This window comes from Dermacentor andersoni, chromosome 9 (assembly GCF_023375885.2).
Source record: "Dermacentor andersoni chromosome 9, qqDerAnde1_hic_scaffold, whole genome shotgun sequence".
Taxonomy (NCBI): domain Eukaryota; kingdom Metazoa; phylum Arthropoda; class Arachnida; order Ixodida; family Ixodidae; genus Dermacentor; species Dermacentor andersoni.
Window position 1 is genome coordinate 3,351,971 of NC_092822.1, and position 22,126 is coordinate 3,374,096.

The 22,126-nt window shown below is 47.0% G+C and overlaps 1 protein-coding gene across 3 annotated transcripts in view; it reads right to left on the minus strand.

Annotated features, from left to right (window-relative positions):
• The window catches only part of Tdg (Thymine DNA glycosylase), a 285,426-nt gene that overhangs the window by 181,058 nt on the left and 82,242 nt on the right, over nucleotides 1-22,126 (minus strand). For all 3 annotated transcript variants that reach the window (XM_072284404.1, XM_050174625.3, XM_050174627.3), the window contains one exon: nucleotides 14,736-14,853. In XM_072284404.1, coding sequence (XP_072140505.1) covers nucleotides 14,736-14,849 — 114 coding nt within the window. In that variant the 5' untranslated portion in view covers nucleotides 14,850-14,853. The remainder of the gene's footprint in view (nucleotides 1-14,735; nucleotides 14,854-22,126) is intronic.

The window sequence follows — 22,126 nt, forward strand, 5'->3', positions numbered from 1 at the left end:
TTCAATGCAAGACCAATGAGCCCGACAGTTAGTTGCTCAAACTCATTCAGAAAAGACATCTTTAGCTTTGGGTTCATGCCGACTCCCTGAAATCAGGCTCAGCTGGCCTCACTTCTAATCAGACTCGTGAAATTAAATTTCCGAGAATCAGAGACAACAGGACCCACATGGGCTCAGAATCGCCGTCAGACTCACCAGCTTGTTGCACGTTGTCATTAGGCATCAAAAAAATTTTGAGGATGTTCTGATAGGACGACCAAATTTTGTTTATGCTGCTTTGTGGAAAACACCGTGATGCAAGCATGTGCTAGAGGGTGCAGGTGAGCGCGCGTCTCCTCCTCTAGCCTGGTTGTATCTTTGCATGACATCGCTGAGCAGATACATGTCCTACATGCCCTCCGTCTTGAAGGCTATCTCCAACATATGCAAAGGTGGGTGAGCTGAGATGGCTTGTGGCTCCATGTATGCTGTTTTCCTGCACAACTAGTGTTGGAGGTTGCATAATCTCAAGTTTTGGAGATGCATTAAAGTGAGAGGCAGCAGGAAGTGGTTGCTCCTCTCTGTTTGTGCTCTTCATCACACCAGCACTGTGGCGGCGAGTGTTCGTGGTCATCAAGTGAGACCTGTTCGTGTTTGCCTGTGTACACACGACACCATGCTTGTTAATTTAATTATAGTAAGCGAATGTTTACTGCAATTTATACGGCTGATAAATCTATGACCCTTACTTCACGCAGTTGTCTAATACTTTGCTATCGCAATCATACATCACCTTTAGGGCAATATCGCAACTTTTTTTATACCTAACTTAACTCTTCTGGTTCTGTCCAGAATGAGTCAAAAATAAGTTCTTGCTCGTAACAATGATCCCTTTCTTACTGAAGCAGACTACAGACATTTAATATTCCCTTGAAATGTCTGTTCATGTTCATGACAGTGTAAGGTATCAATTACACTTGAGGTCACCTGCAACAACCTCAGTTATAATGAATGTTCAGTTGTTATGAACGAAGATAGCACGATGGTCATAATTTTGCACGAGTGACGGCGTCATCCATGAGGTGCAAGGCTTAACCTGTCAGCATTGAATTGGATGAAGAAAGTAAGCAGGTCGTAGAACTGATACCATCATCTGAAAGCAAATCATCGTGGTCGAGTACATTGCGTCACTGACACAATTCATCTGCAGCCAAGCTCTTCCTAATGATTTCATTGCCTTATTTTCACTTGTCCACTTATTACAAAATTCTTGGCTATGACAAACGCATTCTGCGTGACTGTGATGTTCAATATAAGTGGTCTTGACTGTACCCTTTTACACTGTCAAATGTCGCAAAGTGGTTACAGTGTCCACAACCCCAGCTCTTTCTCCCCTTTCACCATCATTGCTTCTTTTCTTCAAATTAACCTGAATAACAATCAGTGCACTTTTGCTCACAAATGGAATGCCTTCGTCTGGACATCAAGCTGACATGTTTTCCAAATGTCTCATATTTGTGCCTAGGTAGGAAACGAGTGCTATATGATCTGCTCAAACATGATGTGCATGAGCCTTTTAAACCACACGATACAATCCATGAACAAGCTAATTGTAGTGCTAGTCATAATCATCATCATCAGCCTGGTTACGCCCACTGCAGGGCAAAGGCCTCTCCCATACTTTTCCAACTACCCCGGTCATGTACTAATTGTGGCCGTGTTGTACCTGCAAACTTCTTAATCTCATCCGCCCACCTAACTTTCTGCCACCCTCTGCTATGTTTCCCTTGCCTTGGAATCCAGTCCGTAACCCCTAATGACCATCGGTTATCTTCCCTCCTCATTACATGTCCTGCCCATGCCCATTTCTTTTTCTTGATTTCAACTAAGATATCATTAACTCGCGTTTGTTCCCTTGCCCAATCTGCTCTTTTCTTATCCCTTACCGTTACACCTATCATTCTTCTTTCCATAGCTTGTTGCGTCGTCCTCAATTTAAGTAGAACCTTTTTCGTAAGCCTCCAGGTTTCTGCCCCGTACGTGAGTACTGGTAAGACAAAGCTGTTATATACTTTTCTCTTGAGGGATAATGGCAACCTGCTGTTCATGATCTGACAATGCCTGCCAAACGCACCCCAGCCCATTCTTATTCTTCTGATTATTTTCTCGTGATCCGGATCCGCAGTCACTACCTGTCCTAAGTAGATGTATTCCCTTACTGCTTCTAGTGCTTCGCTACCTATCGTAAACTGCTGTTCTCTTCCGAGACTGTTAAACATTACTTTAGTTTTCTGCGGATTAATTCTTAGACCCACCCTTCAGCTTTGCCTCTCCAGGTCAGTGAGCATGCATTGCAGTTGGTCCCCTGAGTTACTAAGCAAGGCAATACCATCAGCGAATCGCAAGTTACTAAGGTATTCTCCATTAACTCTTATCCCCAATTCTTCCCAATCCAGGTGCTAGTACTAATATTTAAATACCGCTTTATTTTTAAGGAATGAATAATGGCTCGTTACTAGCAATGATCAGTCCCAGTGTCTCTGTTAGGACTGTTTTTTACTCAATGGTTCCTACAGCATGTGACAAGTAAGATCAGGGCACATCTCATTAGATGAGTCTGCAATTCCTTGTCTCGCTAAGACATCCATTTTCTAAGATGATCTGCTTCTTATAGCAGTGCCATATTTCCAACGAGCCCCTAAGCAGCTTGTTAAACCACACAAAAGTAAAGATGTGCTGTCGTCTGTACAGCTTCATGAAAAACTATGCACAACTCTACTATCTGCAAATGTGCACAACCTGCAGTGGAGCTGAGAGGAAAACTACAGGAGAGACCATGGCCACCCAGGCACACAGTGCTGCTGCACACTGCCTAAAAATGCATTACACATATTCAATGAACCCAACAGCTGGTGCTGGTGTCTCTAAGCACCACCGAGCATGTTTATGACAAGATACAGGGGCAGGAACTGCGACCTCGACACAATGGTTGAGTTTGGCGACATTCCTACTTTCGCTTGTGCCAGCCATTGGGTTGAGTTCATGTAATGCATACCTATCTTTATAATGAGTACCTGATGCTCCTTGTTTGTTAGCTGTGCATGATGTAAAAATCTTATGTAGCAAAAAATATTGTAAGGAAGATGACGAACGTGCGTGCAGTCAGCAGCATTGGCAGCATCAAGCGCGCAGCAGAGGCTCGAGCTCGGGGACTGTGCTCGGTGCATCGTAGAACCGGCGGTCGCTACGAACCCCAATAAGCCTCCTTTATAAGTGGTGGAGCCGTGCTGGGTAACGTTCCACTTTACCATCCTGGAACTCCGTTCTCGGACGCTACCCTCTGCCATGCCGGACGCCGACCAGCAGACTCTTCCATCGCCACCCGTCCCTTGCGCTGGCACCGTTCGCCAGCGGGAGCCTCCCATCTTCAGCGGAACCGACAACAACGACGTTGAAGAGTGGCTGTCGTCCTACGAACGGGTGAGCGTTCACAACAAATGGAATGACTCGGACAAGCTGGCTTACGTATCATTCTACCTCGCGGGCGTGGCCAGTCTCTGGTTCAGAAATCATGAAAGGGATATCCGAACGTGGTCAGCGCTCAAGACGTTGATTACAGAAGTATTTGACCGACCCGCCATCAGGAAACTCCGAGCCGAGCAGCGTTTGCGTACACGCGCACAGGACACGGGTGAGACATTTACCAGCTATATAGAAGACGTTCTCGATTTGTGCAGGCGCGTGAACACTGCCATGACGGAAACGGAAAAGATCAAGCACGTCATGAAGGGAATCGACGATGACGCGTTCCAAATGCTTCTGGCCAAGGACCCGCGCACTGTTGCCGACGTCATCAGCTTGTGCCAGAGCTATGATGAATTGCGTAAGCAGCGAGCTCTGACAAGGCGACATCCCACACCAAATGCGGCATCACTCTGCAGCCTTACCACCGGCCCAGAACAAGCCTCCCTGATAACGCAAATCAAGGATTTCGTCCGCGAAGAAGTCGCACGACAGCTATCTCTGGTGTCCGTCACTCAGGAGTGACGGATCTGCCAGCACTTTGCCGTCTCATATCCGTAACGTGATCCATGAAGAGGTCGCGGAAGTGCTGCTGGCTGTCCACCAGCAGGATGTCGTGACTACACCAGTCACTTATGCTACGGTTGCTGCAATGGCCCCTCGCAGTGTGCCCGTGCATCGCTTCCAGCAGCCTGTGCACCGCCCTCCCTCTCACGTCCCCTGGACCACCACTGCTGTCGCTAACCCGTGGCGTACAACAGACAATCGCCCTATGTGCTTCGCATGTAGGTATCCCGGTCATGTCGCAAGGTTCTGCCGCCGCCGATCACAGGCGTTCGATGACGATCGCCGAGCACCCTATGTGCCGCCTGATGCAAATGCACCTTACAAACCCTTCGACCCATCACCAGCTCGCTCCCAGACTGATCGCCGTCCTCGCTTCGAACGCCTCCGGTCACCCTCCCCACGTCGTCGATCGCTTTCCCCTATGCGTCGACGACCCGTCTCTAACGAAGAGGGAAACTAGATGACGCAATTCCTGAGGCAAGAACTGCGCAAGTGTCGACATGCCGAAGTCCTCCTCCTTTACCTGCCAATGTCATTGATGGGTTTATCGAAGATGTCGCTACAGCCGCCTTAGTCGATACCGGAGCCGCTATTTCAGTTATGGATGCCCGGTTTTGCCGTTTGCTTCGTAAAGTGACGACGTCTCTGTCTGGATTGTTGCTTCGAACGGTGAGAGCTCAACCCATTCGCCCTACCGCTGCTTGTACTGCCCGTGTGATCATACAGAACGTTTTGTACACGATTGAATTCATAGTTCTTTCATCGTGCTCCCACGTCGTTATTCTAGGATGGGATTTTCTCTCACGCCACAATGCCATCATCAATTGCGCTCGGGCTGAGATTGAACTTTTCCACCTTGGTGACCTGGCCTCGGTCGATGCTCATCCTGCCGCTAAAATTGTCGTGAAAGAAGACACCTGTATCCCCCCGTGCTCTTCAGCATTCGTACCAGTCTTCTGTAGTACCATATCCGATGGGACGGTCTTCTTCATGCCCTCTCATCACTTTGTTACCCGAAAAGCGCTTCCTTTGCCCTTTGCAGCTCTTGACCTTGCCGCCGGTGTGAGCACGATGCCCATTTACAATCATCTTTCATCGCCGCTATCACTGCTCCTCCGCGAATGCCTTGGTTAGGTCGAGTCAGTCGATTCAACACAAATTGTCTCCGTCCTCGACGAAGTGTCTTCTACTGCCGCCCATGAACTGAGTTGTGGTATCCGTAACTTCTGGTTTCGGTTTTGGTTCTTTACATCAGGGCGCCACCCAGCGCCAAACACTGTAAGTGCCTCCTGTAAGTTGCGTCCTCAGAAATAAAGAGTCAGTCTTTGTCTGGTCCCCGACTGGAGCAGTCCGGCTCTTTTCTTGCGGCGCTGCGCGCCCCGGCCGTTTAGGCCTCATGCCATAACCCTTCCGTCCGGCCGCCCCATCGAAGCCACAACAAACTGGCGACGAGGTAAACCGCTCACTTCACTTTTACGGCCCCTTGCCTTTCTACTTCTGCTGCTCCCCTCCTTCCGGCATGCAAGACGCTACGTCCACTTCGACGTCATCCACCGCAACTCCCCCGCCTTTGTTCTCCGTGCCCAGCATGGCGTTCGCACCACACATGCCGCCTTTCCTTGCATTACCCGGTACTCCTTCGGTACCGTGGCTCACATGGAAACATTCTTTTTGCACGTTTCTTCAGGCGACCGGATGCGAAGCATTACAAGACGAGAGGAAGAAGGCCATTTTACTGAGCAACTTGGCTTCGAGGGGCAGCGTCTCTACTATGACCTCGCGTCGCAAATGGACCAGACGGCCGCTACGTTCGAAGACATTCTTCGCATCTTCGACCAACACTACGAAGAAAGCTCAAATCCCCTGGTGCACCGCATTATCTTCCGGGACAGGAAGCAACTACCTGGGGAAACCTTTCAGGACTTCGTCACCGCGCTACAAAGGCTAGCGCCTGCTTGTGCGTTCGGCGCTTGGCACGACGAGTCTCTTCGCGACCAAATTCTCCAAGGCGTCGCATCAAAAAGAGTTCGAGAATGGCTACTGTACGAAGGATCGTCTCTCATGCTCAAGAAAGCCGAGGAAATCGGACGAAGTGTGGAGCAAGTTGACAAGGAACTTGAAGTCTTCAGCAAGTCGTCTATTCAGCGTGTCTCGACGCAACGCCAAGATGGCGTCGCCAGCCATCTCCTTCCTCGCCCGGGCGCACAAGATGGCGGTCACCGCCCCCCTTCTCCCTCGACCCGGCGCCTTCAAGATGGCGATCAACGGCGTGGCGGGCAGTCGCATCAAGCGGCCGGCCAACGTGACGTCCGGCCCGAACTCCGCGAAGCCACTGGAGAACTCGCACCTCATTGTTACTGATGTGGTTCACCTCGCCACATCGCATCCGATCCAGCCTGTCCGGCAAAGCACGTTATCTGCCGTGCGTGCGGAAAAGTGGGACATTACGCTTCGGTTTGGCGTTCGAGGAACCGAACGCAGCTACAGCCTCCTGCTCGAACGCAGCTTGTTTCCGTTACCGCTGATACAGAATCAGCCTCTACAGTCCCGTTTGTGCTTAAAATTCAAGCACCAAATTTCCGTCCGGCAACAATTCGCGCCGAAGTCCTCATTGCGAATACTACACTCAAGTTGCTCGTGGACACAGGAGCTACAGTGTCGCTGATAACAGCTCCCTATACGAAGAACATTTCAAGGTTTTTCCATTATCTCCTTCGAGTCTTCGACTCAAGAATTATTCGCAGCAAGAAATTCTGCATTCAGGACGTTTCTCTGTGCTCGTCAAGTATCGCAACAATGCTGCAGTAGTGACATTTCACGTCACGAACCAAGGCACTTCTCTTCTGGGCTTAGATGCCATTCAAGCTTTGGGCATTGACATTCAAGGGTCTTCGCTCACATGACAAGTATCAGGACTTCCAGCTGACCCAAGCGTTCAGCCTCCGTCTCTTCCGCACAACGCTCGAACAGAGTTCGCCCATCTGTTCTCAGGACAATTGGGACTTGTGAAGGGCTTCGTCCACGACGTTCGTCTCCGACCTTCAGTACAACCAGTCTCAGCGAAACTGCGTCCTCTACCTCTGCTTCTCCGGGAGCAAGTCTCCGCCGAGCTGCAACGCCTGGAATCAGCTGATGTCATCGAATGAGTCACTGCGTCCAAGTGGATTTCTCCGCTTGTCGTCGTTCGAAAGAAGGACAATTCCATTCGACTTTGCGTCGATCTTCGAGACCCCAACAAGGCTATCATCATTGACGCCTTTCCACTACCGAGGGCTGACGAACTGTTGCATCGACTTGCTGGTGCTACCGTCTTTAGTAGGTTGGACTTGCAGTCCGCGTATCATCAGATTTTATTATCCGAGAAAAGCCGTGAGCTTACTACTTTTATAACTCATGACGGTCTTTTCCGCTTCAAGCGTGTGTGTTTCGGTTTGGCATCTGCGCCATCCGCTTTCCAGCAGATCATGTCATCTGTTTTGAAAGACTGTCCAGGCACCTTGTGCTACCTTGATGATGTGCTTGTATGGGGTCACACTCAACGTGACCACGACAGAAATTTGCAAACAGTCCTGTCTAGGATAAGTAATGCAGGCATGCAGCTTAACCACAAGTGCGTATTCAGTGTCCCAGAATTAACTTTCCTAGGACATAAAATTTCCGCAAACGGCATTTCGCCGATGGATAGTAAAATTCAGGCAATCGTGGAGGCACCACAGCCTAACGACAAAAAGGCTCTACATTCATTTCTGGGCCTCACGGGATACTATGCTAAATTTATCCCGCAGTATGCCGACGTAGTGGAACCGCTAAGGAAACTTTTAAGGCAAGGACAAGCCTTTGTCTGGGATCGGGATACTGAATGCAGCTTTCAGGCTATTAAAGACGTGCTTGCATCACGCCCGGTGGTACGCATGTTCCAACCGCATCTGCCTATTGTTGTGACGGTTGATGCTTCTGACGTTGGCATAGGAGCTGTCCTACAGCAAAAATGCGGAAATGAGCTCTTTACAGTAGCTTTTGCTTCTCGTACGTTATCTTCCGCAGAGCGACGGTACTCCGTAGGCGAACAGGAAGCATTGGCATGTCTGTTTGCATGTGAACATTGGCATGTTTACTTGTGGGGTCGACAGTTCACTCTACGAACTGATCACCAAGCTCTAGTTGCATTGCGATCTTCAAAGGGTCCTGGACAGCGACCGTTAAGAATTTCAAGGTGGAATGCAAGATTGCTGTATTACAATTTCTCCATTCAGTACTGTAAAGGTGACCAAAATGTCATTGCGGACGCATTGTAATGCCTACCTGTCCCTCCCGAATGTGAACCAGCACTAGATGAGGAAATAGTGTCTTTAGTTTCATCTTGTATTACAAAGGAGGAATTCCAAGCAGCCACACAGGCAGACCCAGTGTGCGAAGCATTAAAAGACAAAATAGTAAAATGATGGAGAACTGCGGCGGACCTTCCGCCAGAGTTACAGGCGTATGCTGCTGTACAGTCCGAATTGTTCTACATGGATAATCTGCTTCTCCAAGGTGAACGTATCATTCCTCCTTCTTCCTTGCGTCACACCCCCCTGTCTATTGCTCATGAAGGTCACTTAGGCATTACTAAAACCAAGCTCAGATTGAGAGGCATCTACTGGTGGCCTCACATGGATAGGCAAGTTGAGGAACTGGTGGGAAACTGCTTTGTGTGCCAACAAGCAGATAAATCTGCCAAACCATCTTTTGCACCATTACAACCTGTCGAATGGCCATTAAGACCATGGGAAAAGTTAGCCATAGACATAATAGACCCTCTTGATCGTGCGCCACAGTATGCTCGCTTTGCTTTGGTCATGGTTGACTATCATTCCAAATGGCCCGAAGTTGCTTTTATGCCTTCCGTCACATCGGAAGCCATCATGCACAGTCTCATGTCCATATTCAGTAGGGAAGGATTTCCTGATGCTATAGTGTCCGATAATGGACCACAGTTTGTTTCTGCACAGTTCGAAAACTTCCTGAAGGAAAGAGGCATTAAGCATTTCTTATCCTCTCTTTACTACCCACAGGCCAATGGCCAGGTAGAAAGATTTAACCGTGTCCTTAAAGAATTCATACAGATTGCTATTTTGGAACAGCGAGACCTCAGACTTGCGGTCTTAGAATACTTGGCAATTTACAGGTTTACTCCCCATATGACTACCGGTGTGTCTCCAGCTATGCTGCTCCATAGTCGACAACCACGAACTCGGCTGGACGTTGCAAACATGCCTCCAATTCATCCTGAATTTGCTTCTCCAAAGTTGCACCAGGAAGTGCAGAGTAGAGTACGTGAAAAACAGGAAAATACTAAAAAGTATGTGGATCGTCGTCGCGCAACTAAATGTCCTCAGTTTCAGCCAGGCGATCTGGTTAGGGTACGTACTTCACGGAAATCTGGTCCTAAATACTCCGGTCCGTTCAAGATTTACCGCAAAGTAGGTCGAAGTACTTTCCAGCTTGAAAATGACAAGCGTTGGAACGCGTCTAAACTGGTGAAGTACTCGGTACGTCAGGGGGAAACAAATGAAAGGGGTCATTTCAATGATGGAACATCCTTTGACGATCGTTTTCCACCTTTTCTTCCAGTTCCTACCGGTACTCATTTTCCTGCTGCAACCCCTTCTTTGCAACCACCTGTCTCACCACCACCACCCCTGGGTTCACCCCGTGCAGAACAGTCTCCTCAACGTCCGTGCGACACTCCTCCCCAAGACACTGCCCCTGCAGGCACTCGGGTCTCTGACACACCTTCTAGCCCCAGTACGAGTAACACTTCTGCTGTTCCTCCTCTACAACTTGAACCAGTCCTCCGTAGGTCTACACGCCATAGACAACCTCCGGAACGACTTAAGGATTATGTTTCCAAGTAGCTTGTTGCCTTGGGTTACTGTCTACAGAGGTTTCAACCCTCCCATGCGAATTCGGCTCTTAGCGCCAAAAGTATTTCCTTTCATGTTTGTTAGCTGAATAAGACATAAGCAGTATCCTTCAAATGGGGGGATTTCTGGCAGCATAAACGGTGCTATACGCACGCTGTACTTACTGCTATACTGCAGATTTATCAGTGGATTCTAGTTGTAGGAACACTTTTCTTCATTTCTTAGCATCCCCGCAGAAGGGATACCATACATTTCTTGTATGTTACGTTTCTTGCAGCATAGACATGTATGCATTTTCACTACGGTAGTAGCCGCCATACTAATTTGTCTTTCATGCCAAAAAGAAAGAAGTTTTAACATTGAAAGTCGTTAGCATTCTTAAGGGGGAGGGGGCACTATGGAGTGTAAAGTGCTTTTACGCACAATGCCAATCCACGACAGCCACAGAGACTGTCTCGAGTCAAGCTCAGGGCGAATGAGCCACCCATCAGTGCTGTCCCAGGGGGCACACAGATGTTTGTTACTGTATACTTATGTACTTTGTGAATTTTCTATGTGTTATCTGTGTGTGCAAGGCTGCATCTCATCGTCCTCCCAAGACGGGTACTGGAACTGCAGATCTGGAGTGCAATAACTCATTTCAGTGTTTATGTGCGTTTTTTTTTTTTAAATGGGGAAGCCAGAGATATCATTTTCTATTGTGTAAAGATGTATCACTAATCATGTGTATTAACAGTACTAACATGTGTTCTTTGACTCGTGACTTTTGTTGCGAGGAGAGCGAGTAGATCATTTTTCCTTTCAAGGGAGAGGTGATGTGGTATCCGTAACTTCTGGTTTCGGTTTTGGTTCTTGACATCAGGGCGCCACCCAGCGCCAAACACTGTAAGTGCCTCCTGTAAGTTGCCTCCTCAGAAATAAAGAGTCAGTCTTTGTCTGGTCCCCGACTGGAGCAGTCCGGCTCTTTTCTTGCGGCGCTGCGCGCCCCGGCCGTTTAGGCCTCATGCCGTAACCCTTCCGTCCGGCCGCCCCGTCGAAGCCACAACATGAGTGCCCTCTCCGTACCAGACTCAACATCGACTGGTGTGTTCAGCCCATTCATTGCCGAAGATGTGACGCCTTCGCAGCGATCTCAACTTGTCGCAATCCTTCAGCACTTCCGCCTTTCTTTCGACGTTGCGCAAACCTCTCTTGGCCATGCAACGACAGTCAAGCATTACATCGACACTGGCACTCACTCACCCCTGCGACAAAGACCATATCGCGTGTCCGCTACGGAACGTCGCGTCATTGCAGACCAGGTCGATGACATGCTCCCTCGAGGCATCATTCAACCTTCCCATAGCCCATGGGCCTCTCCTGTGGTCCTCGTCACAAAGAAGGACGGTTCCATCCGCTTCTGTGTTGACTTTCGACGGTTGAACAAGATCACGCTGAAGGACGTCTACCCATTACCACGCATTGATGAAGCTCTGGACTGTTTGCAGGGAGCCGAGTTCTTTTCTTCGCTGGATTTGCGGTCAGGCTACTGGCAGGTTCCGATGGCAGAGGCCGATCGCCCGAAAACTGCCTTTGTTACACCAGACGGCTTGTATGAATTCACCGTCATGCCTTTCGGACTTTGCAACGCACCTGCTACGTTCGAAAGAATGATGGATAATGTTCTGCGTGGCCTCAAATAGAAAATATGTCTTTGCTATCTTGACGACATTGTGGTGTTCGCCCCTGATTTGCCAACACACCTGCTCCGCCTCCAGCACGTACTCACTTGCTTGACCAACGCCGGGTTGCAACTTAACTTGAAGAAGTGTCGATTTGCTGTTCGTCAGCTAACAATTTTAGGCCATGTCGTGTCAAAGGAGGGCATTCGCCCGGATCCCAAGAAGCTACATGCTGTTACTGCCTTCCCAAAACGTACTACTATGAAAGAGCTACGCAGTTTTATCGGCCTCTGCTCTTACTTCCGGCGATTCGTTCGAAACTTTGCATCAATTATATCGTCTCTCACGCAGCTCCTTGGTGACGCTAGAGATCTCTCATCATGGTCTCCAGAGCGTGACGACGCCTTCACAACCTTGCGCTGTCTTCTCACAACGCCACCCATTCTTCGCCATTTTGACCCACAAGTGCTAACCGAAATCCATACCGATGCAAGCGGTGTAGGCCTTGGCGCTGTGTTGCCACAGCGTCAACCTGGCCACCCAGAATACGTTGTCGCATACGCGAGTCGCACGTTAACCAAGGTGGAGACCAATTACAGCGTTACAGAAAAGGAGTGTTTGGCCATTGTGTGGGCGCTTGGCAAGTTTCGCCTATATTTATACGGCCGATCTTTTGACGTAGTGACCGACCACCACGCACTATGTTGGCTGGCGACGCTTAAAGATCCATCGGGCCACCTTGCCCGCTGGGCATTGCGAATCCAAGAATACGACATTGGCATGGTGTACCGTTCCGGGCGAAAGCACTCCGACGCTGACGGGCTATACCGATCACCGCTTCCCCCGAAGGCCAGTCACGACTCCCCCTGCGAGTGCACATTATCCTCTCAGGACGTTGACACTATCGCTGCTGCACAGCGTAATGATCCCTGGACTGCATCTCTGCTCGACCTTCTCTCGGATACATCGAAAGCGCCAAGTGGCTCATTTCGCGATTCGCAACCAGCTACTATATCGACGCAACTATGCCCCAGAGGGACGCACCTGGTTACTCGTCATTCCGAGAATCTTGCGATCAGAGCTCTGCTCCTCGTTCCACGTCGACCCTCAGTGTGGCCATGCGGGAGTCTTCAAGACCTACGAAAGACTTCGACACCGCTATTACTGGCGGGGAATGTATAATTTCGTTCGAAAGTTCGTCCGCTCTTGTCATGAGTGCCAACGCCGGAAAGCGCCACCGCACAACTCTGCCGGTGAACTCCAGCCTTTACAATGCCCATCCCGACCCTTTGATCGCGTGGGCATAGATCTCTACGGGCCACTTCCGTTGACTCCTGCGGGCAACAGGTGGATAATCGTTGCGGTAGACCACTTAACCCGTTATTCGGAGACTGCTGCTCTACCAAATGCTACAGCGCAGGAGGTCGCCAATTTCCTACTTCGCCGTTTTCTCCTTCGTCATGGAGGTCCACGTGAACTTTTAACCGATAGAGGCCGTGCCTCCTTATCTGAAGTCATAGAACAACTGCTTGCTGAATGCGCTATTGTTCATTGTAAATGCACTGCTTATCACCCACAGACTAACGGTACCACGGAACGCTTTAATCGAACTCTTGGTGACATGCTCGCCATGTATGTCTCACCTGATCACTCTAATTGGGACCTAGTTCTTCCGTTTGTCACCTACGCCTACAACACCGCAACTCAGGCCACTACCGGATTCTCACCCTTTTACCTTCTTTACGGCCGTCATCCTTCGCACACCATCGACACCATTCTGCCCTACCAGCTGGACCCATCCGAATGCCTGCCGATCTCGGAAGCCACCAGACAAGCAGAGGAATGTCGCCAGCTTGCCCGCCGATTCACCTTGGACGACCAGAACCGCCAAAAAGCCGTTCACGATGCCCAGAACTCGACTCCCACTTTTCTCCCGGGCACTCTCGTCTGGTTGTTGGTGCCACACCGCACGCCTGGGCTCGCTTCAAAACTCCTTCCGAAGTACGACGGTCCACACCGCATTCTCGAGAGAACATCACCCGTTAATTACCTGGTTGAGCCGCTAACGCCACCGTCCGACATGCGACGTCGTAACCGCGAAGTCGTTCACGTTCAGCGTCTCAAGCCGTATCACAATTCCGTCCTTCCAGAAAACTAAGTCGCCAGGATGGCTCCTTTATTTCTGCGGGGCCATTGTAAGGAAGATGACGAACGTGCGCGCAGTCAGCAGCATCGGCAGCATCAAGCGCGCAGCAGAGGCTCGAGCTCGGGGACTGTGCTCGGTGCATCGTAGAACCAGCGGTCGCTACGAACCCCAATAAACCTCCTTTATAATATGTTGGTCTGTTGGTTATGGTGTTTATTACAAGCAACATTAGCCCGGCAGTCTGAGCCAGCAATTCATCCACCTGTTTATCTATTTCGCTGTACAGGAATCTGCTATCACATGTCTGTGAGTTCGGTGTCATGTAGATACTTCTTATAACCAAATACAGGTATAAACATGCTATTCTGGGAATCACTTAGTTGAGAGCACAGTGCCTTGGCTGCAACTTATGATTATCAAAATTAGAATTTCGCTGCACAGAAAAAACAAACAAGTGCAACAAGGTGGCCATAGCAAGCAGTGCTGACAAGCTTCCACCAGCAAAATCCCTTATGTTGCTTGTTATTGCACCTTGTATACATATATGCGTTTGGGCTAGGGCAAAAAATGTTTGTAGTGTGTACATGTGCTCATCTTTGTCTAATGGTGCTTGCAAATTTGAAGTAATTAAACGTTGCTGCCTGTGTGTCTCTATTCTTTAATAAACCTAGCAAAATAAGCAAGGCTGAGTGTCATAAGTGTAAAAAATGCAAACTATTGTAATTCGTTTATAGAACTACGCTCAAGCAGCATGGCTGAAACAATGACACACAGAGAAACAAATACCACAGAACAAGCACTTGTTCTGTGGTATTTCTCTTTCTCTGTGTGTCGTTGTTTCAGCCATGCTGTTTGAGCATAGTTCTAAAGATGAACCAACTAGCGCTCACCAAGATGTTACCAACTTCGTTTATAAGGCATGAGGAACTCATCATGGTATGTGTGCTTGCTGACCTGTGCTGTGTCTCCGTACGGGTCATACTCTGGTTCCTGCTTGATCACCACCGGTGGGTTCCACGTGTGCATGGATCCCCGGTAGTTATCCATGGTTGTGCCTTCTCCGTTCATGCCCCTGCAATGCACATGAAAGTGAAGACCCCTACATATGGCAGGGCCCTTGATTTCAGTCACCAACGCCAACGCACAAGCATGGTAAATCTTGAGGAAAGAGCTCCGAGTACGTTTGACTCTAAACCAAAAGAATTCAAAAACCAAGAATAAATAAAAGTACCAAAAAGTTAAGCCAAAAGTAGGCGGATGACTGCTTCTGCATTGTACAGACATTACACGTCGACAACATTCTCAGCCGCCTAAACACCACAGACCCTGACACATGGTTCATGTGTTAGCACAAAAAAAGACAAATCCTTCCCATTCGTCGAAGTACAAGTAAACGGAACAGGCGACTCTCTACTATAATTTGTCTACTGTAAACCAACCCATACAGGCCACTACCTCCCCTTCAATTCAAACCATCTGGCAAGCCACAAGGCATCAGTTATAAATACTTTATTAAAGGGAGCTGAAACTCACTGCATACTGATTGGACAGAAAAAGAAAAAAGAATAGTCCTCAACAAACTCGGAAGCAATGGCTACCCAAATTACTTCATTCAAATAACCAACCCTTTAGCCAAAATAAACACCAAACTACAGAAACTACAACCCTTGAATGCCCCCCATCCCCACAAACAAACATCCCTCCCTTACTTTGAAGGTGCCAGCAAAGCTATCAGCCAAATATTGAAGAAAGAAGGCCTCAGCATCGCCCACAAACCATCGAACACATTAAATAGCTTTCTTCCAACATCGAAAGGCCATCTACTAAGAGAAAAAGCTCAAGGCATTGTTTGCAAGATCAATTGTGCCAACTGTCCAGCAACTTACATTGGGTAAACAAAAAATCTAAACAAAAAATCATGCAACACAAGAAAGACGTCAGGACTTCCTCTCAAGCATGCAGTGCCATCGTCATACATTCAGAAGGTGCAAAACACAAGACTACATTCCATGATTTTTACATACGGCTCGTCTACACCCTGATTCCTTAATGCCTCCATGACTGCTGAGGTTTCGACAGAATCAAACGCTTTCTCATAATCAATGAAAGCTATATATAAGGGTTGGTTATATTCCGCACATTTCTCTATCACCTGATTGATAGTGTGAATATGATCTATTGTTGAGTAGCCTTTACGGAATCCTGCCTGGTCCTTTGCTTGACAGAAGTCTAAGGTGTTCCTGATTCTATTTGCGATTACCTTAGTAAATATTTTGTAGGCAACGGACAGTAAGCTGATCGGTCTATAATTTTTCAAGTCTTTGGCGTCCCCTTTCTTATGGATTAGGATTAGGTTAGCGTTCTTCCAAGATTCCGGTACGCTCGACGTCATGAGGCATTGCGTATACAGGGTGGCCAGTTTCTCTAGAACAATCTGCCCACCATCCTTCAACAAATCTGCTGTTACCTGATCTTCCCCAGCTGCCTTCCCCCTTTGCATTTCTCCCAAGGCTTTCTTTACTTCTTCCGGCGTTACCTTTGGGACTTCGAATTCCTCTAGACTATTTTCTCTTCCATTATCGTCGTGGGTGCCACTGGTACTGTATAAATCTCTATAGAACTCCTCAGCCACTTGAACTATCTCATCCATATTGGTAATGATATTGCCGGCTTTGTCTCTTAACGCATACATCTGATTCTTGCCAATTCCTAGTTTCTTCTTCACTGTTTTTAGGCTTCCGCCGTTCCTGAGAGCATGTTCAATTCTATCCATATTATACTTCCTTATGTCAGCTGTCTTACGCTTGTTGATTAACTTCGAAAGTTCTGCCAGTTCTATTCTAGCTGTAGGGTTAGAGGCTTTCATACATTGGCGTTTCTTGATCAGATCTTTCGTCGCCTGCGATAGTTTACTGGTATCCTGCCTAATCGAGTTACCACCGACTTCCATTGCACACTTCTTAATGATGCCCACAAGATTGTCGTTCATTGCTTCAACACTAAGGTCCTCTTCCTGAGTTAAAGCCGAATACCTGTTCTGTAGCTTGATCTGGAATTCCTCTATTTTCCCTCTTACCGCTAACTCATTGATCGGCTTCTTATGTACCAGTTTCTTCCGTTCCCTCCTCAGGTCTAGGCTAATTCGAGTTCTTACCATCCTGTGGTCACTGCAGCGCACCTTGCCGAGCACGTCCACATCTTGTATGATGCCAGGGTTAGCGCAGAGTATGAAGTCTATTTCATTTCTAGTCTCGCCGTTGGGGCTCCTCCACGTCCACTTTCGGCTATCCCGCTTGCGGAAGAAAGTATTCATTATCCTCATATTATTCTGTTCCGCAAACTCGACTAATAACTCCCCCCTGCTATTCCTAGTGCCTATGCCATATTCCCCCACTGCCTTGTCTCCAGCCTGCTTCTTGCCTACCTTGGCATTAAAGTCGCCCATTAGTATAGTGTATTTGGTTTTCACTCTACCCATCGCCGATTCCACGTCTTCATAGAAGCATTCGACTTCCTGGTCATCATGACTGGATGTAGGGGCGTAGACCTGTACAATCTTCATTTTGTACCTCTTATTAAGTTTAACAACAAGACCTGCCACCCTCTCGTTAATGCTATAGAATTCCTGTATGTTACCAGCTATATTCTTATTAATCAGGAATCCGACTCCTAGTTCTCTTCTTTCCTCTAGGCCGCGGTAACACAGGACGTGCCCGCTTTTTAGCACTGTATATGCTTCTTTTATATATATACATGCTTTTTATATATATATGCTGTATATATACCAAAGTTTTACAGACAGAGACAATCCCCCCAAAAAGGCTATTGCTACAGTCATGGCACATCCAGAACACGAAAAACATAAATAGTTCGAAGGGCAATGTCCCTACCATGTATGTAGGGACGCTGCCAAAATTGAGAAGCGACAAAAAAGAGGCGCAACAACCTGATCCACTCTTTGGCTCCCCTTCCTGACAGTCAAGAATGCACCCTTTTCCAGTGAAACTCTTCCTCCATCCCCCTATAATGAAGGACATTGAAAAGCTGCAACATCAGTTGTGGAACACCTGAGGAAGGAGCTGAGTTGGCCTGAAACGTCAGGTATAAGAAATCCACCTTTTGGTTGGAGTCGCTCCTAAATTTCTGATATGAATAAGTTCTGACTATAATTTTGGGCCAGTTGCTACATGCCCCACTGGCCCAAATCACCTAAACAAAATATATTGGCATGCTTCATTTGTGTGCTTAACATTATTGTTTTCTAAGGTTGGTGGAATTGCCATGAGAGGTAAGCTTGCGCAACATGCGAGACTTTTTTCTACTGCATGACTCTTCATTGCAACCCTGAACAGTGCTACAAATCTATGTCAGCCCGGGGCCTATGCAACGGTCGTTAGATGGTTTAAACGCACTGTATGATGATGGGCGAACTCAATCCATTTTCACTAAGTGCTGCAACACAGAGGGTGAACAATATTCATGGCATGCTTCAGCTGTTTATAACAAAGAAAGGCTACCTTTTCAGCGTCATTACTCGGCACTCACTGCTCTACTGCTTCCAGGAAGTCCGCTATGTGGGAACGCGCCGCACCTTTCACCTCACTTCCACTGGCTGACACCACTTTTTCCACATTGTATACATGATTTGCTTGATTCCCACAGTAGCTTCCCTTTTGCGATATTCTCGGGGTGTGCAAATAGTAGTCATTGAGACTGAATTGAATACGAATTTAATAGTGCCAGAAGCAAATCAAACAAGATACCTAATATTTTTTTCCAGTAGTTTGCAAATAATGTACAGCCTTCTCACTATTATATAAAACAAATTTCATATCCTAATGTTCATAACATTAGAAAATTTCTGTCACTGCGCTGCACAATATAAAGCATGCTTTATCAAAGGCACAAAGGGAGCATTAGGAACAAATAAACCGTTTATTTCAGGATTATGTTCAGTATTTCATTCCTTTGATATCTAAAAGGGTTGAAAATTGCAATTTTCAGGTAAGAATAGAAACACTACACCAACAACGAAAGATGGAATGGCTATAAAAAAGAAGGGTTGAACATAGAGAGTTGCTCTGTTTTGAAAACAAGTATTGGCAAAAGCTCAAAATAATTAAAAATAAGTTTATGAAAATGAACGAAAACATCTCATTGAGAAACTTGTGACATTCATTAAAAGATGCCGAGACAAACTTTGCAGGGTGGTCATTCAATTCATGTGCTATATAATAGAGGGGAATTGGAGAGAAGGTGCTGCTGCTGATTCAGCTTTTACTAACGATTTTACAAGCATTCACAGAAAAGACACCAGCTATCTTCTGTCCTTTAATTAGAGTCTACCGCAAACATCTGGTGTCATTTTCGTGGAAGGTATCCTAAAGTTTATGTTAAATCTTGATATCCGAAATCAGTAGAACCAGATGACATGCCCAATGCCTTCCTAAAATGGTATGCGTACTGATGCACTGTGTATTCGTGTTATGCACTAAAACTGTGAATGAGGGTGCTTTACCAGAGCACTGCCAGTGTCAAGGCTTTACACAAAACAGATGACAAAACATTAATTCAAAATTATCAGCTAGTTTCACTAACCTCAACAACCTGCACTTCCTCAAGAACATTCAGTACTCACAAGTGCATAGCATGGGTATTCAACCTCTCTTGTGAATGTTGCTTGCCCCTCCTACACTACCCAAAGTTATGGGTCCCTATACCCAATTGCAGTGCTTGCCAAGTTATATTCAACCAGTACACAACTGGTCGAAACTATCCATGATTTTGTAGCCACATGTTACATGAAGAGAAACAAGTAGATAAGACTTTTATCGACTTTCGAAAGGCATTCAGGAACATATTTTACAACAAACTCCTTTTACAAGAAACTCCTTCACAGATTAAGTTATGTAATTAGAAATTAGATATTACTGTCTTGAATATATTTTGCTAAGAGGTGGTGCAAATATGGCAGCAGTGGGTTCACTGGATCGTCGCAGTTGCCTACATCAAAGGGGCTACGTCATGCAAAATGAGTGGTGTTTGGTCGTGCAGGGAGTGCAGAAAGATGAAAAAATTGCCAAACTCAGCCACCAAGGTGTTGTATTTAGAAGAAAATAGAAGAACGATACAATCGATGCGTGTACATCATCTTCCTTTCTTTATTGTCCCCACGCAACTTCCTTTTTCTTCCTCCATATATGACATTTCCTCAGCTGATAAAAAAAAAAAAAAACTATCTTGCGTTTTCTTAACTCGAACGCTCTTCCATGGTGATGGGCCAGTTTATTTTTTATGCAGTAAAGACGGCTCTCTACTTGATTCACTGTTATGCGTTTGTGTTATGTCTTGCCATGACATAAATGGACAGTCAGCAGGCTTTTCAGCCAAAGACAACATGCTAACTTGAAGAGACTGGTTGGTTAGCGATAGAGCCCATTCTAAGAAACCAGAACGATTGGTCACAGCTTCTGGGTCCATTGCTTGAAACCTGGAAGCACTCCATAGTCAACCACATTCCAAAAGAAAGGACGCTGGTTTTCGTTGCTCAATAATCCTTTTGGGGTCTGAAAAGTGTGAAGAAATCTTGTCGCGAACTGTAGGCTTTCCTACACGGATGTAGTCTCCGACGACAAATTGTCTTGCTCAAGCTCCACAATGTCTATCTGTGTAAAGCTTTGAAGAAGCTTGTTTTTGTCCGACACGCTGACGCAGCATTTTCAGTGCCTGTGCTTGATTTTCATGAAAAGAATTATCCAGCAGGCCAACAATATTTAATCGCGTTCGTGGCAGTCGTCCATGCAGCAAAACGGTGGGCGCAACTCCCATTGTGGCCTGAAGTGTGCAGCGGTAGATGCCCAAGTAATCTGTGACAGCGACAAGAATATCACGCCGCTCATATATTGCCATCTGCACAACATACTTCAAAACTCTGTTGAACCTATCGACAAGACCGTTTGCTTGAGGGTGGTAGACAGACGAGAAACAATGGCATATGCCACATTCCTGAAGAAACTCTTCAAATTTAGCCGAGCCGAACTGCGAACCATAGTCGAAAACTATCTCATTGGGGTAGCTTTCACGAGCAAAACACTTGTACCAGGAAATTCTTGACTGCCACTGTAGAAACTTGTCTAAAAATATTCACTTCCGTCCATTTGCTGTGATAATAAGTGTCACTGCATAAAGACAATCGATGGGAGCTTGTTCAAAGGGTCCAATAATAACACCAACCTTCTCGCAAGCTTTGTCAGGGAGAGCTACTGGCTGCATAGGTGCTGCAGCTGGCCGTGCGGACTTATCACAGGACTGACAAACAGCACTGGTTCTAACTAGCTGTTGAACGTGTTTATCCATTTGAGGTCACCAGTACAACTCTCTCAGTTTACTTTTCGTACGACTGATCCCCAGATGGGATTCATGTGCAACTTCCATCAAACAAAGAGTAAGAATACTTGGAACCACTATCCTGTCAGCACAGTACAGTAAGTCGTGTACAATTGACAGTTCTGCACGCAGATGAAAATATGGCATTAGCTCCGCTTCTAGATCTTTTTTATGAGGCCAGGATGATGAAGTAAAGTCTACAACTTTGCAATAGTACTGTCAGTTGCCCTCACTGCTTGGAGTTTTGTGATCGTTACCATCGGAGAAAGAAGGCAAACAAACTCATCTTCCACACCAAGCTGAGCAACGTGAAATATGCATAGGGCGTTTTCCAGTACCTATCGTTGACAACGAGGCGACGAGAGCACTATGGTCAGTTTGCAAGACAGGGGGACGACCCCAAAGATAGACGTGCCAATGTTCACAGGCCCAAACGCATGCCAAGGCTTCATGTTCGCCTGCAGAATATCTTCGGTCTTGTGGGCTCAATGTGCGGGAGGCAAAGGCAACTGTCTGTAGAGTTCCCTTGTTACCTTGTTGCAGCACCACACCCAGTCTGTAACAACGTGCTCAGTATTGTTTTTGCTTCAGGTTTCTGTAATTCAGCTGACACTTGCTCGCGAACAGTAAAGGGCAACCTTCAGAGCTTGCTGGCAACTGGTGAAATGAACTCCCAAACCTTGACTCCGTTTGAATCCACTGGCAAATCCAAGCCATTTGTCACAGTTGTTCGTACTCTGAACATAGCTCAGATGGAAATACAGGAGTGCTAGGGGTCAGTGCAAGACACTGAAGCGATGTAACTTCAATCTTCATTTGTAGTGCCGCAATGACATATAGACCCAGAAGAGTGGTGCCCTCAGACACAACATACAAAGAATGCAAGTACTTCTGTCATGAAACATTGCTGATGCAATAAAGCATCCTTGAACTCCTATTTTAGAGCGCAGCTTTTTGGC